At 40.9% G+C, this 16,803-nt stretch overlaps 1 protein-coding gene across 10 annotated transcripts in view; it reads left to right on the top strand.

Moving 5' to 3' along the window:
- The window catches only part of fbrsl1 (fibrosin-like 1), a 302,303-nt gene that overhangs the window by 116,385 nt on the left and 169,115 nt on the right, over window positions 1-16,803 (top strand). For all 10 annotated transcript variants that reach the window (XM_077521257.1, XM_077521256.1, XM_077521252.1 and 7 more), the window contains one exon: window positions 12,959-13,060. In XM_077521257.1, the coding sequence (XP_077377383.1) occupies window positions 12,959-13,060 (102 nt within the window). The remainder of the gene's footprint in view (window positions 1-12,958; window positions 13,061-16,803) is intronic.

Below are 16,803 nucleotides of genomic sequence, written 5' to 3'. Positions count from 1 at the left end.
CATCTTTGCAAGGGAACGCAAAGTTGTTGTTTTTCGCTTACCATGTTACTTTAGCTGCGCTGTAAACATTTCCGGGTCATCTTCCATGTGAACAATTAACAACAATTGCAATTAAAAACTTACTGTGCCTTCATCAATCGCCAATTGTTTGAATCGCTGCACAAATTCGTTGGCCGTTAGTTAATACATTCACGAAAAACTATTGGAACACCTTATGGGCTGCGGGATGAATGATGAGGACGCTGTATAGACACCGATCTAGTATCTACGCTCATAGATACCTATGGTAGGTAATAGCCATAGCCGAAAGTTTGTTGCGTTCGGTAATGTATTTTTACTAGGGATGTTCGATACCACTTTTTTTCAGACCGATACCGATACTCAGACCCTCAGTACTCACCGATACCGATACCAACTGCCGATAGCAGTAGTACATTTTGACAAATAAAAAAAAATCACTAAGATATTTTTAAACAAATATATTTCCTTTAATTTTGACAACAAAAAAACAGCACAGTCACGCTTCAATAGTCTGAACGCTCAAAATAAAACACAAAAATGCTCTTTTAGTTTAAGATTCACAATTTTGAAGTATTTCCAAACCGGTGAAGTTTTGGTGAAAAACTGCTGCAAGCTAGCGCCACTTACAGGCAAGGAGGACTCACTTCACGTCTTCCCCCTCTGCTATCGCCCGCTTGTACTCGTCTGCGTCACCAGTACTCGAGTACTTGAAAAAAGGCCGGTATCGGCCCGATACCGATACCTGATATCGGTACTCACCTGTCCCTAATTTTTACCTTTCGTATTTAGAAATTTCTTTCGTAACGAGGCAATATTTTCCCGTTGAGGCGTTTCGTAACTTGAAAATTTCGTATGAAGACAAGTTCGTAAGTAGAGGTTCCACTGTAATATATTTTGGTCAACTAAAACCAACTCACTTCATTTTTTCAAGGGTGCATTATTTTATTATTTTAGCTATTAGTGTGCAGTCCGGAGGAAAAAAAACTAACATCTATGTGGCCTTCTTGTGGGTGTAGGTAACAATTGCTGTGTTAGTTGTTGTGTTGTCTCATGGTCGGAGCTTCCCGCTCAATCCTTCCGGGCTCTCTCCAACTTGAGCGACTGGCTCAGGCTTTGACGGCTCGCTGTTGAGATTCAGCAGACATGCACTTCCTCGAGGGGGCTGACATCATTAGAGCGGAGAGCAGCTCCCGGCTCCTCATCAGTGTCAGTACGGGGGGGGGAGAGATAGGAAAGGGGAGAGGAAGTAAGAGTGGACGGTGTTTTAAAGAAGCCAAGGTCAAGATTGTACCACAATTACCCAGTTGGCAGAGCTTTGGAGGCCATATAGCTCCTGACTTTTCATCCTGCCAAGGTTGCTCAAGACTCCCTTTCAGACAATTAACTTTCATTATTGATTGGTATGACCAAATCAACTAAATTCAACAGTATCCAATAGGAAGCATGCACATTTTAGGGGAATATACGTCTGCCTGTCACATAATGTACGTACTAGAAGAAGAAAAAAAGTCAATCAAACATCAGTACCGTATTTTTCGGATTATAGTCGCATTTAAGTCACACTGGAGTATAAGTCGCTTTTTTGGGGGAAATTTATTTGGTAAAATCCAACACCAAAAACATACGTGTCATCGTGAAAGGCAATTTAAAATAAAAATAAAAGAGAGAACAACAGGCTGAATAAGCGTACGGTATACTAACGTTACATGACTGACATGCCTGCTAATGTCAGTAACGACGTAACATATTAAGAGTTTGTAGCGAGCAGTGACGGGAGTCGGAGGCTGTAAAACGCCATTATGTAAAAGATGACCATTGTGGAAAAGGACATTATGAAATAAAAACTGACTTTGTAAAACAATGTTTTCTTATCTTATAAATCCTTGAAAATAAATTAAATGTCATTATTTTTTTTTTTAAAGTATGACGTTAAAATAATCATATAAAATATTTAATCAAAATAAAATATTTTTTTACATATTAATGAACAGAATGATCACTTTTCATAATAATAATAATAATACTAACGCCTCATTTTATCTACAGGATAGTTATTTCAAAAAAGCCTTTTTTATTTATTGAATTTTGACACTTTTGGGCTTCCATACCCTAAAAGTGCATCATGGTTCAGTATATATACTCTCGTCTCCGCACATAACAAAGACCAAGACGACACGTTGACTTTTCTTGGCCAATGGTTGTGGCAACGTGTCAGCTTGCATTCAGACTGAGTGTTCGCTGCTTCAAGGAATGGCCGCAGTTTGCAAAAAAAAAATAAAAACAGACCAGTGAGACAGCTTGTGGTGAACGAGTGTCATCTTCATTTTCTTCAGTCCCTTCATGTCGGGACCTCATGTGGGCAGCAACATTTAAGGGACTCAAAAGTGGCTTGTTGTTGTAAAAGGTTGTCCAAAGACATTAACTGGACAACATGCATTTATCAAATTGTTTAGTTTTTGGGAGGAGGTAGATTACATAAAACCCCCCAAAAAAAAAGATAAAATGCTTTTACTAAATATGTTTTCATTTTTTTAATAAGAATTAGAATTATTGCTGCATAAAATTGCAGTCTGTTGTGCCAATGATGTTAAATACACTTTTCTTTATTTTTGTTGTCATTTTTGGTGCCTTCTGATTCGCCCCCTGTGATCTTATTACATTTATTATATATACTAACGCAATGAATTTTCTCACAGCTACATCCCATGTTTAAGGAGTGTACAGAATTGTTTTTACGAAGCATCAAATATTATTTACGGTATTTATTTTTAATTTTCTGGTATGTGAGGAAGTATTGGATGTCGATTTGAAAGCTGCGTTTAATTAAGGATGAATTCTAGAAAGAAAAAAAAAGTTCCATTTTATTCATGACATTTTTTTTTCACATAATTTCACCTTATGAATAAATCCATCCCGAAAAGAGTTTAACAGATCACGAGGCTCAAATTGTAGCACGTGTCTGTTTTGTTTTCAGGCATCACCTCGATGCAAATGCTGCCATGTCATTAAAAGCAGGTTTTCAAACCTGCACTCCATACGCAGGAAGCTGTCAGGCAGATTGCATCTGCTTTTCATCTTATTTTTTTATATATTTACTTTATTTTTTTTTTACTATACCTGATTTCCATATAATCCTTCGTCTTCCTCTCACTCCTCTCCTCCAAACTGTCACTTCTGATCGGAGGAGGAGTGACGGAAGTAACAGTTGAGAGGCAGCACACGATACCTTCATGACAGCGAGGAGAGACCTCCACCAAAAAAAAAAAAAAAAAAGGTTTTCTTGCTGGCAGATAATTCCGCTCGTAATTGCTACCAAATACTACTAAAGAAAGTCGATCGATTTTTATTTAAATTAGAAATGAAGAAGAAACGGGAAAGGCAGTCGTAGCCCACATGCTGTTTTTGTGGAAAAAGGCACTTACAATACAAAATTAATAAATGTTTAAACAAAAAAAAGACACTTTAATGTCTCGATTTGTCATTTTGTCTTGCAAAGCTGAACTGGAGTAGATCATGACAATGTTGTGCATATCTGTAAATTGAAGCAGAAATCATTTGTCAATCAAATCATTTTGAATCAAAAATTGTTTATAATATAAATATATATATATATATATATATATATATATATACACTACTTTTCGAACATGTGTAAATGTGTAGCTAATGACTGGGTAAATTATTACAAAATTGTTATTTTTGTTCTAATGTTGTGTTACATGTTTGAAATAAATTTAAAAAATAATAAAGTACGATATAACTACCAATCACTTGTTAATAGTTAACAGTAATCGGGGGAAAAAAAGGTTTTGTGATACACTATAATGCAAAATTAAGTTGAATCTGATTAGTTGATTAATCGATTTAATAATCGATAGATTAATTGATTCTAAAAGTATTTGATAGTGACAGCACTAATATATTAAACTATTCCATCAAATAACTGGAACATGCACGCACACATTTGCACACATTCTTCTTGCACATTTCTTCTTTCGTCCATCACGTCACTTCTTCCAAAATCCATCGGCAGTTACGTACTCACATACGAGAGGTTCTGAGACGGTTTCCAAGGGCAGGACGGGTGCTCAGACATCAGAAGGAAGGCGCGTCAAGCCGGAGCTGATTCATTACACGTGTTGCATCTGCCTCCTGTTCAAAAAATAAAAAATAAAAAAATAGCTCTGGCTGTCTCACCCGGTCTCCCTCTGTCATTTTCTGAGTCTGAGCCCATCATCATTCCTTAAAATAGATAAATTAAAAGAAAAAAAAATCCTTCCATCTGTCTTCTCTCCCTGACATGCATAATGCCTTCAAAAAGTCTTCAACATTAGCCCGTGCATGCAACGTTACATTTTGAAGTTGGACCAAAAAGTTTCTCAGGCTGATGCCAGCATATGCTGTTATAGAATTAAAGAATTCCGTTGCACGCCAACTCCATTGACTGCAATGCAAAGGCGCCGCCGGATCGCCATCCCTCGCTTTTGGTGAGAATGCAGCATAAGAGGAGCATCCAATATAACACCCGAGAAGAGTACAGTTTGAAGAAAAAAATAAATAAATAAAAAATTGTTGCCCCCTTCCAAAAAAAATAATAAATACCAAAGCAAATCACCCAATCACATACTGGATTTTTTTTTTTTTTTTTTTCTGTCTTGAGTTTTCTTTTTGGTGAACAATAAAGCACCAACTCGGACAATTTTCCCAATATGTCCCCTTAAAGAGCCATTTCCTGCGCAGACTGATGAGCACAGTTTAAAGTTGGACTGATTAAAGTTCCAGACAGTTCTTCATCGGGCCCTTGCTCATTTCCTTTTTCGCCACAATCTCATCTTCGGTGTTTAATGGCGTTTGGGTGAATGATTGCAGGCTTCGAGATGTGTACGTGCAAGGTTGTGTTCGGCGACTTGTTCGAAGTAGCGTTTTTTTTTTGTTTTTTTTCGCCACGCGCGTGTCATTCTCAGCCGATAATTGTTTCAGATTACATTTGAGGATATTAAAAATGTCGAAGAATGTGTGAAGTTGACAAAGTTGTCAGGTGAAAGTGCAGTTTAGCAGGCATGGGTGTGAATGTTTCACTCCCCAAAAATCACTTCTTTTTTCCCTTCTACTGGCTGTTAATAAGACCATGTTCAAGTGTTAAAATCATTAATGGTGTGAGAGATCGAATGTCGCTTGCGGTGAAATGCTTAAAGGCCCAGTCTGCCGGTTTGACTCTGGAAAATGCACTTTTTAAATACAGGATTTAAACAAACTACTTCTCAATTTACAGATCTGGGCCTTTCTTAACGTGTGGGGGTGATTTTGTCCTAAACCCCCACACCCCCAGCTTGTATTTTGCCATTTTGTGTTTGTTTTGTAAACAGCGGGACATTTCTGTGGAAAGACGGTGTTTACACCACTCCAGCCAATCGCACGTTTTTTCTTTCAATAGATTGGGTGTGGCTTACCAGGCTACGACCAATTATATTTGAAATTTAATTTACTAATAAAATGTTGTTTCCCATCATGTTTAAATGTGTTTCCAGTGCCATGTCCAACCATCTTAACTCATTAACTCTCAGCCATTTTCACTGATGCAACCCCCGTCACTCCTTACTGGATTTTGACTCATGTTGCAAGGCCCACAGAATATTGTGTTTTATTGCTATAAAAACATGGAACCTACCAAAATAAAGATTAGAGTATCTTCTTTCATCAGGAAAAAAAAGTATATTTGTATATGTTTCCGTTTTGCAACAATTAGCATTCAAATATAGCTAAGTTTCATCATTATTTACGTTCCTGGTGAAAACAATGTCAAAAAGAGCTTGTTGCAACCACCCTGGCTGATCTCTTATACTCTGCTGCCACCTTCTGGCTGTTTTTGTAATAACTACCATTGCTTTAAGCCACATCTTCATATCAGAAGCTGCATCATGGCCTTCTACATAAAACAAACCTGAAAAAAAATGTATACAAACATTATTGGGAGTAAAGGACAAAGCTTAAAAAACATATTTACACGTTTTTGGGTTTGGATGAGTTAAAGACGTTGTCCTCGTTATATTGACCAAAACACAATATTGCGTCAAACAGTATCAACATGTATTAACAAATATTGAGCAACACGCAAAATTATTGTATTGCAATAAAAAAAGAGCAACACATGTAAAGCTTTAATTGGAACAATAACACTTAGTATTATGTGGATAGTGTATCTGCCTTTCAGGCAAAGGTTTTGGGTTTAAATCTTGGCTTTGCTTCCACTGTGGGGGGGTGTGAATGTTCTCCACATTCTCGCTTGGGGTTTCTCCGAATAACCTTTTTTCCTCCCACATTCCAAAAACATGCATGTGAGGTTAATTTGCGTGCAGGTGTTGAATTCATACTCCGTAACACCGTTTCCTCACCCCTTCCTTGTCTCGCTCCCTTACAGGAGACATATGGTGGCGTCGATAGAGCCACCCGAGGTCCACAGGGAATGCTCCTTTGCAGCAGTTCGTCTGTTCTAAATGGCGTCCCGCGGGACTTTAGGCTCTCACGGGGTCATTGCTGGCTGGGAATCAGGCGGGGGGGGGGGTGGTTTCATTTTACAGGTTGACTGCTTTGTTACAATAATGGTCACCAATCACCCCAGTAAGCCTTTCAAATGTGCGTTGCTGTATACGACTGGCCAAATCCACCGCCTCACTCGCCGCCATTTTCACATTTCGCAATCCCGTTCGCTCCCGGCTGTTTTACTGGATTTTGACTGATTTTGCAAGGCCCACAGAATATTGTGTTCAATTGCTATAAAAGCATGGAACCTACCAAAAGAAAGATTAAAGTCTCTTCTTTCGTCAGGAAAAAAAAAAAGTATGTTTCTATCTGTTTCCGTTTTGCAGCAATTAGCATTAGAAGAGAGCTAAATTTCATCAGTTTTCACAAATCTATTTAAAATTGTAAGTAATTGAGCTTTTTTTTTCTACATGGCCCTGATTGATCTCCTTTGCTCTGCTGCCACCTGCTGGCCGTTTGTGTAATAACTACCATTTCTGCAACCGTTCTTTGCAGTTGAGAGGCTGCATCAAAGCCTTATGTTTGCTCTAGCATTAAAAAAACAAAAAAAAACGTATAAATACGTCTTTGGGACACTTAAAACGTAAAAAAACGTATTTACACGTTATTGGGAGCAAATGAGTTAATGTTGTTGCATTTGGGTGTTGTTGCGTGATAGCAATGTCGACTTACGACAGTTTCTCATGTCTCATATTTGTGAATCATCTTACAAATGCATTGTAGCTCTGGGTGCATAAAGGAAGAGAGTTATAGGAGCATTTTAGACATTGTATAATATGTGTACCATTTTTTTTTTTTTTTATGTGGACATTTATTATAAGGCAAGCTCCATGAATAATGCATGGTTAAAAAGGCATAATGGATGCAGTGGGACTCGTCAAAATAAAAGCAAAAATCCATTTGCTCTCCCTGTAGTAAATCCACTAGCTTGTCCTTGGGCTAATTTCCAACTTGGGACTTGCGGGGGGGGGGGAGCAAGTGCACGCCTTGATTTCAAGCGATGGAGGTGTTCGTGGTGCTGTAAAGTGAAAAAGGGGAGAGGGAGGGAGGTGGAAAGTGAAATGAGACATGGATGAGGAACAAAGCCAGGGATGCCGCCTTCTCTTGATGCCGCCCCTCCTTCATCTCACTTCTGTTCCCGACTCTCTCCTTCCCACTCTCCCGTCTGTCTCTCGCCATAACTCCTTCCCCCCCCTTTTGCCTCTGAGCAGCTGCCACTTCTGAGCCTGAAGAAAATGAAGGCAGATGAATCAATTTGGCCTGTGGCCCTAAAGTGCACTTGTCTGCAGCCCGGCCGAGGTGGCGTGGGAGGGGGGGGGGGATAATGAGCCAATAGATTGAGCCCAGCGTCGAGGTGCCTCAGCCAGCCACACCACCGGGAGACCCTTCGCACACACAAATCGGATGCCTCCCTGAGTAGCGGGAGCAGGCTGTCACTGGGTTAATGGGGGTGAGGGTCCTTTGCGCAGGACACTTTTCAGAACAAATTAGAGGAAGTGTCCATATCGCTTCTACCCCCCCCCCATCCTTACTTGCCTCTTAAATGTACAGTGGCAGTCCGTTCAAAGCCCAAACAAACACCTGACTAGAGCATGCTAGAGTTGATTTTGTGTTGCCCAAGATTTAAGGGCAGGGGTGTCCAAACTACGGCGCGGGGGCCATTTGCGGCCCGCCGTCCATTTTTTTTAATGGCCCGCGGCATGTGCTAAAAATGTCATTTGACTTAGTTCAAATAAAATAAAAACAAAAATGTTTGGAGATGGTCAAAGTAAGACTGGAGAGTGTCGAAAAACACAGGTGCTATTAAAGGTTATTTTAGTTAACTAAAACTAACGAAAAACTAAAATTCAAAAAACAATTTCGTTAACAAAATAAAAACAAAAACGAAGATGCTTTTTAAAAAAAGAAAACTAACTGAAACTACATTTTGTGTTTACAAAACTAACTAAAATAAAACTATAATTATATCAAAAATGTCCTTCGTTTTAGTCTTTGGACATTAATTTAATGCATGAGACTTTGGGGATGATTTTAAATGTTGATTTTTAGTAGATTTATTTTGATATAAACCGGAATAATGACGTCGCGCCCATTGTGTTTTTTAAATGTTGCGCACGAGTAATACACATTAGAAATAATAATAATAATAATAATAATAATACTGAAATTAACTAAACTAAAACTAATCATTATTAAAGAACTAAAACTAACTACCAGAACCACCCTGAAAAATACTTAAAACTAACTAAATAAAAAAAACAACAACCTCAAAACAAAATAAAAACTAAAATGAAAAATTCCAAATCCATAATAACCCTACTGCCATATTACAAATAAATTGGTTTGTCGCATTTTTCTAAATATCCAAAAGCACAAATAAATTATTTGTACAATTTTTAGGACTAAACACAATTTCTCTTCATAACATGATGTGGCCCTTGCGTCCTTCGGATTTTCTGTTATGTGGCCCTCAAATGAAAAAGTTTGGACACCCCTGATTTAAGGGTCATAAAGACTGACACCGACACAAGGGTGAAGCGCAACCGCCCTTATAACTGCTGACAGCTGATGACTGACTAGGGAGAGACGATGGAGAGTATAAGAGAAGATGGAACTAGCGGGAAAAGCGAAGTTGCGGCAACGGCGTCTTTCATCCCAGGAGAGGCAGATAGTGGAAGACTGCGCGGTCTTCCAGTGTCCCCCCTCAAACCTCCTGCAAGGTGAACGAGGGAGTATGAGGAGAAAGGGGGTGGGACGACAAAAGCATCCCCCAGCAGCCTTGAGCCGACTTCTAAGGCTTCAGAGTGATTTGCGCTGCCAAGAACGTCAGCCAAGCCTAACGTGAACTGACGTGGGCCTCCAGTGTCTCTGTCGTTGCCTTGACAAGACCTTTCTAAGCAGGGGGGGGAATTGTGACTTCACCCAGGGTTAAAGTAGAAATGAGCAGACAAAGTCAGCACCACTCAACTTGGGGGGTGGTGGTGGGATTAAGATGCTGGAGGGCCCTTTGAAGATAATTAAAGAGCACAGAGCAGCGGCCTCCAGAGAAACACTGGAGGCATGTTCAATACCGAGACTAATGGTACTAATTTCTTGTACATAATTCATGTAAAACACAGGTTCTCACTTAGCTAGGTGATTTTTGTTGTTGTTGTTCATAAACTCTACTCCAGCTTCTGCAGCCGGGGGTCGGTCCGCCAAGGTCTCCACCACCCAGCCTACACTGCACCCGACCCCTTTGGCCCCTCCCACTGGTGGTGAACCCGTGGGACGCCTCCCTGGGGAGGTGTTCCGGGCATGTCCTACCGGCGGGAGGCCCCGGGGACGACACAGGACACGCTGGAGACACACTATGTCTCTCGGCTGGCCTGGAAACGCCTTCGGATCCCGCCGGCGGAGCTGGTTGAAGTGGCTGGGGAGAGGGAGATCTCGGTTTCCCTCCTAAAGTTGCTGCCCCCGCGACCCGACCTCGGATAAGCGGTAGTAAATGGAAGGATGGATGGAAACGACACTCCAAATAAATAATTTTCTTGGCATCAACACAACCTCAAATGCAAATCAACCATAAAAAGCCCAATACCATTTTAAAATGAGTCAGCTTTGCTTCTACATTTGAGACATTTTATAAAGTACAAACTCACAATTCCAGTGAAGTTTGGACATTGCATTGTGGAAAACAAAGAATATAATGATAAGAGCTCTCCTGGGGATGAAACGGGACCCACAGCTTGCTGACTTTTTGCTAAAAAGGTAAGACTTGGTAACCAAAATACGATAGGGTCTATTTATGATTAGCAGTACACAATAAAACTACCACACGGTCGCTTACTCATGTCAACGTATTGCTATCCTCAATGTCATCGGATTCACGGAATGCACTATTTACGTTTGGAATTACGTAAGCTTTTATCACTCAAAATGGCTTTCACATACAAAGTAACTTGAATATTAATACATTTCTTACCTCTGTAGACTTTATTAAGCCTATGAAAAAGGCGTTGTGCTCCGTGTTTACGTTTGTTCGATTAACTTTGGACGTTTGCTCGTGCCCGAAAACGTCACGCGCGCTCCGGGCCGTGTGCACGTCGTTGGGGTCCGTTCCACGTTTCGCCAGAGGGGTCGCAAATGTGCAAAAAACTCTGAATCTTGCATCGTGGCCCTTTAAAGGAATTTTAAATGAACTCGATTTTAACGCGCCAATTTCGACACCCGTACTTTGAACACAAGTGTCGCAGGTGTTACATACGCTGATCCTGGCTGCTGGTGTTCTACCTCTTACACCTTCAATGTTATGTTAGAAGCTGGAAAAACCCCACACCCCTTTTACACACAGGACAGCGAGGTGAGAGAATTCAATAGCCAGTATGAAAGAGTCTTGTTTGACCTAAGCATGTTCCTTTTCTCTGGCATTCTCACTTCCAACCCATCATGTCATTCCTGACCTCGGAGCACCGTTCACGCCCTGTGGCCAATCGTCACGCTTGCCCAGCCAGCAGCAGTGTAATTAAAAGGGAATCACGTCCACTTGGCATGTGAGCTGGTGGGCACAAGGGTAGACAAACACTCTCTCTCAGCTGCCTTCCCCCCACCTGCCAGGTGGTCGCGTTCAGGACCTGTCAGATTAGCTGATGACCCTTTTAATTCTAGCCCAGCCGGGGGCCATAATTGATATTTACTGGGAAAGGTTAATTGTAGCAGTGATCTGCTTAAATTACAGTGGAGATCAGGAGACCAAGGCCAGCCGGAGATCGTGTCACCGGGGGAGGTGCTACATGTAAATAGCTCGTTGAATGGAATGCACCCCGCAGCCGTCACCACTTTAACTCCAAGGTGGGGAGGTAGCACGGGACACCGTGATTGGCTGGTGCCGCAGTGGCCCAGACACTTCTGCGCTTAGCTTGCCAACCTTCCATCTGGTTGGGAATTTGGATGCACGCCAGCTACGGCCCTGAATGGTCTGTAATAAAACAAGCCATCCATAATCGCATTTGGGTTAGCGTCATGTGGGTGGATAAACTCTGCTCTTTCCATTTGTCCATTAAAGCTGGAAAGTGACATTTTATACCAAAACGTTTTTTTTTCTTTTCTTTACTGTGGTCTCAGCAAAGGCGGGTTGTGACTCACACACAGCACTGGCAAAAATTGTTGGTTGCCTTCCGTTCCGTTCAAAGAAAGAAAATCGAAAATGGTCACTGAAGTAACTTGAAATTGATGCGGCTGGCGGCCTATACCAATATAAATAACTTGTTTACTTACCCTCTATATTTTTTGTGTGTATTTTATTTAACTCATTCACTCGCCTCCATTTTCACAGAAGCAATCCCATTTGCTCCCGGCTGTTGTACTGGATTTTGACTGATTTTGGCCCACAGAATATTGTGTTCAATTGCTATAAAAGCATGGAACCTATCAAAAGAAAGATTAAAGTCTCTTCTTTCATCAGGAAAGAAAGTATGTTTCTATCTGTTACTGATTTGCAGCAATTAGCATTAGAAGAGAGCTAAGTTTCATCAGTCTTCACAAATCTATTTAAAATTGTAAGTAATTTAGCTTTTTTTTCTACATGGCCCTGATTGATCTCCTTTGCTCTGCTGCCACCTGCTGGCCGTTTGTGTAATAACTACCATTTCTGCAACCGTTCTTTGCAGTTGAGAGGCTGCATCAAAGCCTTATGTTTGCTCTAGCATAAAAAAACAACGTATAAATATGTCTTTGGGACACTTAAAACATAAAAAAACGTATTTACACGTTATTGGGAGCAAATGAGTTAAAGTGGGACGGTGTACTCTGTATTAATGAACACTAGTCCCTTGACAGGTTGTAACATCTTAAGTTTACTTGTGTACTGTTCACTGAGAATCGACAGAAATATTCTCAAATATTATCATGTCCGTGACATCATTAATTCAACGATCAATCAAAGACTTTAGAGTCATGCAAAAAAAAATGTGCAGAAAATGCAAAATATCAGGCGATCCCGTCCAGCTGATCATTCACTTTGTGTTAAGTCTTGCATAAGAAGGCTTGTTTATGTTCTGTGGCGGATTTGTTACATCTGGAATATTGTGTTTTGAATCAGTGCAGAGTGTATTAAAATTTTAAACTTAAAAGACAATCCAAAGGGAAAATATGTCTAAAATCTTCATTTCAGCCAACGGTCATGGGTCCTCCAACAGGATGCTGAAATAAGTACAGTACACAGCAGAACTATACACAAGCCCAACGAGAACGTGAAAACTCAGAAAGAAATCACCATTCCAACAAGTTTGTGTAAACGAAACCATTATCGTTATTCCACATTGTAATGCATTGCTGCCTACTGTATGCAGAGAGCTTCACAGTGTGGGGAAAAGACATTAGAATCAAATTGTGATTTTTTTTCTCTTGTGTCTTCCAGATCAAACCATTCCTGCTCTGTCCGGTGAAATTTTGTAAAGACGAGACAGTGTCGGACTTCAGCCTACCTCACAGGAGCAACAGCAAGGAGCAGCTGAATGAGGTGAGACACGGCCAAAGCGTTTCCATTGTTTTACTCATTTTCCTCTGACAGAGGGTAACAGCCATCTTCCAGGAAAAAGGCATAAAGAGGCAAAGAAAGCAATGGAAAGCTCAAATCAGATATCATATTCTAAGTAGCCCACCATTCCTCCTCAGTTCATAAAAATATATACAGTCAAACCTCGGTTTTCGAACGCTTCAGTTCTCGACCAAATCGGTTTTCGACCAGAAAATCCGAGAATTTCATGTCTCTGGTCCAAAAATTCGTCTCTCAACCAAACTGAAAAAAGCCGAGCGTACCTGAACGCGACTCACTCGTGATTCAAGCTAACTTGAATGCCCGGGATGCTTCCTCCGTAGCGCATTCGTGTTCAAAAAGTTCATTCGGAGCAGACCTGTTCATTGTTATTTACGAAAATCTTTTTTTTTTTTTTTTTTTTTAATTAGACTTGGAGCGGATTAAAATTATTTACATTAATTATAATGGGAAAAATTGTTTCGGATTTCGAACAAGCCTTCTGGAACGGATTATGTCCAAAATCCGAGGTTTGACTGTATTTGAAAAAGCATTATTTGACTTGGATGTCCAGGGTAAGTTAATAAATAAGTTATTAATCATTAAGTATACCGGTAATTTGAACCGTGACGCAGTTAAATGTACGGCAGACATGACCTAACAGGGTTTAGCCAAGTGTAGCCTGACCCTGGCATGGAATGAGTTAAAAAAACAAAAAAAACAAAAACCTGTTCCAATTATCACTGTGGCAGAATTCATATGCCAGCTCATTTAGAGGATGAGTAGGTGGCAAAGGAAAATTGAGGCCATGCATTGGGTTCAACGTCAGGCTTGAAATAATGCAATTTAGATACTGGGAAAGTAATGAGAATTTATGCTAAATCCGAAGCCGCATTTTTAAATGAATGTAGAAATATGCATCCCAACAAATGCCTGTCAAGCAGCGCCGCCGATTTCCCCCCCCCAAAACTAAACTCAATCAGAGCGTTCATTTATCTGTCAAAAGCAGGAAGCCGAATTCAGCACTGCTGAATCAATAGAAGCAAAAAAAAAAAAAAAAAGGTTTAATGAACTTGTTAAATACACTGTTTTAAGCTATTCAATTTTCCAATTGAAAATCCGGCCCAATTAAAAAAAAAAATCACTAATCTGTCACTTCCTGGTGCTCATTGTTTCTCCGTCTTGCGGCGTCTGATTCTCTCGTATGCTGTCCTCTCGTCTCGTTTTGTACAAAAGGATTGTCTCTTAATGAAAAAGTCAAAAGCAAGAGCAGGGCTTGTCAGCGAAAAAACACGACGTCAGTTGACAGCTCTGACACGTGAGGAAGGGAGGGGCCACGAATGAGTGACGGTGGAAGCAATCGTGGCGGTGGGGGGGGCTTTGAGGGAGGAAGAGACTGGAATTGCATGCTGCAGTTGTTGACAGTGTTAGATGTGGGATATCTCTCTAATACGCTGCCAAATAAATGGCGCGCAGACGCCGGCGCTTGTCACCATGCCATCCGCGTCTCCATGTCCGACCATCTGGCTGTCTTGCTATTTCTTCTGTCCGTCTCCCCGTGTCTGAAATGGAGTTTGTATTCCATTTAACCCAGGCCATGAATCACAAACCTCGTCATTGCATTCCTTACATTTTTTTTTTCCCCTTCAGCCGCTTATAATCACTCGCACTAAAACCAACAACATCACAAATTTGCATAACGCGTGCTCAAGCAGATCAAAGTCTCGACAGCTTTTAAGAGCTTCGAGCTAATGATCGCCGCGTCGACCGCGACTGAAAATGGATTCCTCTTGTCGCGGAGCCAAAAGAAACACAGACAAATGTGACGTGGATGTTGTCGCCTGCCTGTCCGACTTAAAAAACAAAAAAAAAAAACAAAAAAAAAAAAAACAGTCATGCATCAATTTGGGAGCAGATGCTCCAAAAAAAATGGCAGCGATGCTGTTTGTTCATTGCCGTGCTTTGGCTCTTTATCTGTTTATTTTGACGAGGTAATTGTGCTTGCGGTGCAGCACTAAGCCACACATGGATTAGGGAAATATGGGAATGGGGGTGGGGGTGGGTTCTGAGGGTTGTGCTGCTGTTGGGGGTCTCAAATAAACTCCTGTTTACAAATAAACCAACCCACCTGACTTGATTAACTTCCACAGTTAACAGCAAGTCTTGCCTCGCTTTCCTTGTCATTATTGTCCGGTACTGATGACGTTGAGGACACAAATCGCAGGGAAGCTCTGCTGCCACCTGCTGGCCGTTTGTGTAATAACTACCATTTCTACAACCATTCTTTGCAGTTGAGAGGCTGCATCAAAGCCTTGTGTATGCTCTAGCATAACCCCCCCCCCCAAAAAAACCCCAATATAAATACGTCTTTGGGAAAGTTAAAACATTTAAAAAAAAAAAAAACGTATTTACACGTTATTGGGAGCAAATGAGTTAAGGTCCGTGGTATTAACTTACAAATAATTGCTCATCAAAATTACTATTTTGCTTCTCATATAAACTCTTTGATTAGCAAAATTGCTCCTGAAGGAAAAAATACAAACATTTCGACCGTTACTCGTCAATGATAGAAACAATGATCTAGGATGGGAAAATGTTAACACCACCCACTCTTCTCTCCACTATTTTATTCTTTACGCATTCTGTTTTTTTTTTTTTCTTGATGGAGGAGGGGGCATGGAAATGTGGAGAGGATTAGGGGGCGGATTTAGCAACATTTTTCTTCTCCCGAGCGGTTAGTTAACCCTTCCATGCCGCCAGCATTCGCCCTGTTGTCTCGCCTTCTATCAACGAACACCGATGCACTCCCTCTCATACACGCACGCACGCACGCACGTCCCTTCACCCTCCCCCGAATTCTCGCTCTCTGGGGTTGAGTTCTTAAATCCTTTTGAAGTCCTAAGCACTGCAGAAATCCATTGAGAGCCATGTATAATGGCTTTTAAGAGCGAGTGTTTAGCTATATGCCGACCCTATGGCTTATGAACCGCTGGCGTTTTAATGGATACCCCACCCCCCCTGCTGCTCCCGCCCCTCTTTTTCTCCCTTCACCAGTACTAAATCCAATGGATTGTCCCTCATTATCATTTAAATAAGCCTCTCTTTCGAACCCAGAATGTGCCATGTTGAATGAACTCTACATAGTTTAGCTAATTCCAAATGGCTTCCTTTTTTTTTTTTTTATGTGCATGTGTGCGTTTGTGTGCGTGCATATGTGTGCACATATGTGTGTGTGTGCATGCAAATACGCGCAAATTTATACCCATTAATTCACCTAAAACCTCATAAAAATCCCATTACCCTTCACCTTAACCGGATACTTCAGAGTCTCGCCAGAGTCGTGAAGTTCAGAAGGTCAGGAGACCAGAGGAAAGGTCAAAGAAAAGAAAGATAAATCAAAGTAAAATCCAGCACCGACCAAACACTTCCTGCCTTCCACATGGTTACAAAATCAGAGTCTTACGCCAACCCCAGACACCTCTAAATTCCAACAAATTAAAGAGACCTCAAGAGACCAGAGGAAAAACTAAAGAGAGGAAGGAGGGAAGGATAGATGAGGCAGAGTGAGATCCACAGAAACCAGCACATCCAGTCCATCAAAGTGAAATCCAGCACCAACCAAACACCTCCTGCGTGGTTACAAAACCAGTCTTACGCCAACCCCAGAAACCTCTAAATTCCAACAAATTAAAGAGATCTCAAGAGACCAGAGGAAAAACTAAAGAGAG

This window comes from Festucalex cinctus, chromosome 5 (genome assembly GCF_051991245.1).
Source record: "Festucalex cinctus isolate MCC-2025b chromosome 5, RoL_Fcin_1.0, whole genome shotgun sequence".
Taxonomy (NCBI): Eukaryota; Metazoa; Chordata; class Actinopteri; order Syngnathiformes; family Syngnathidae; genus Festucalex; species Festucalex cinctus.
The sequence above is the reverse complement of the archived record's forward strand: the minus strand, read 5'-3'. Positions and strand labels throughout refer to the sequence as shown.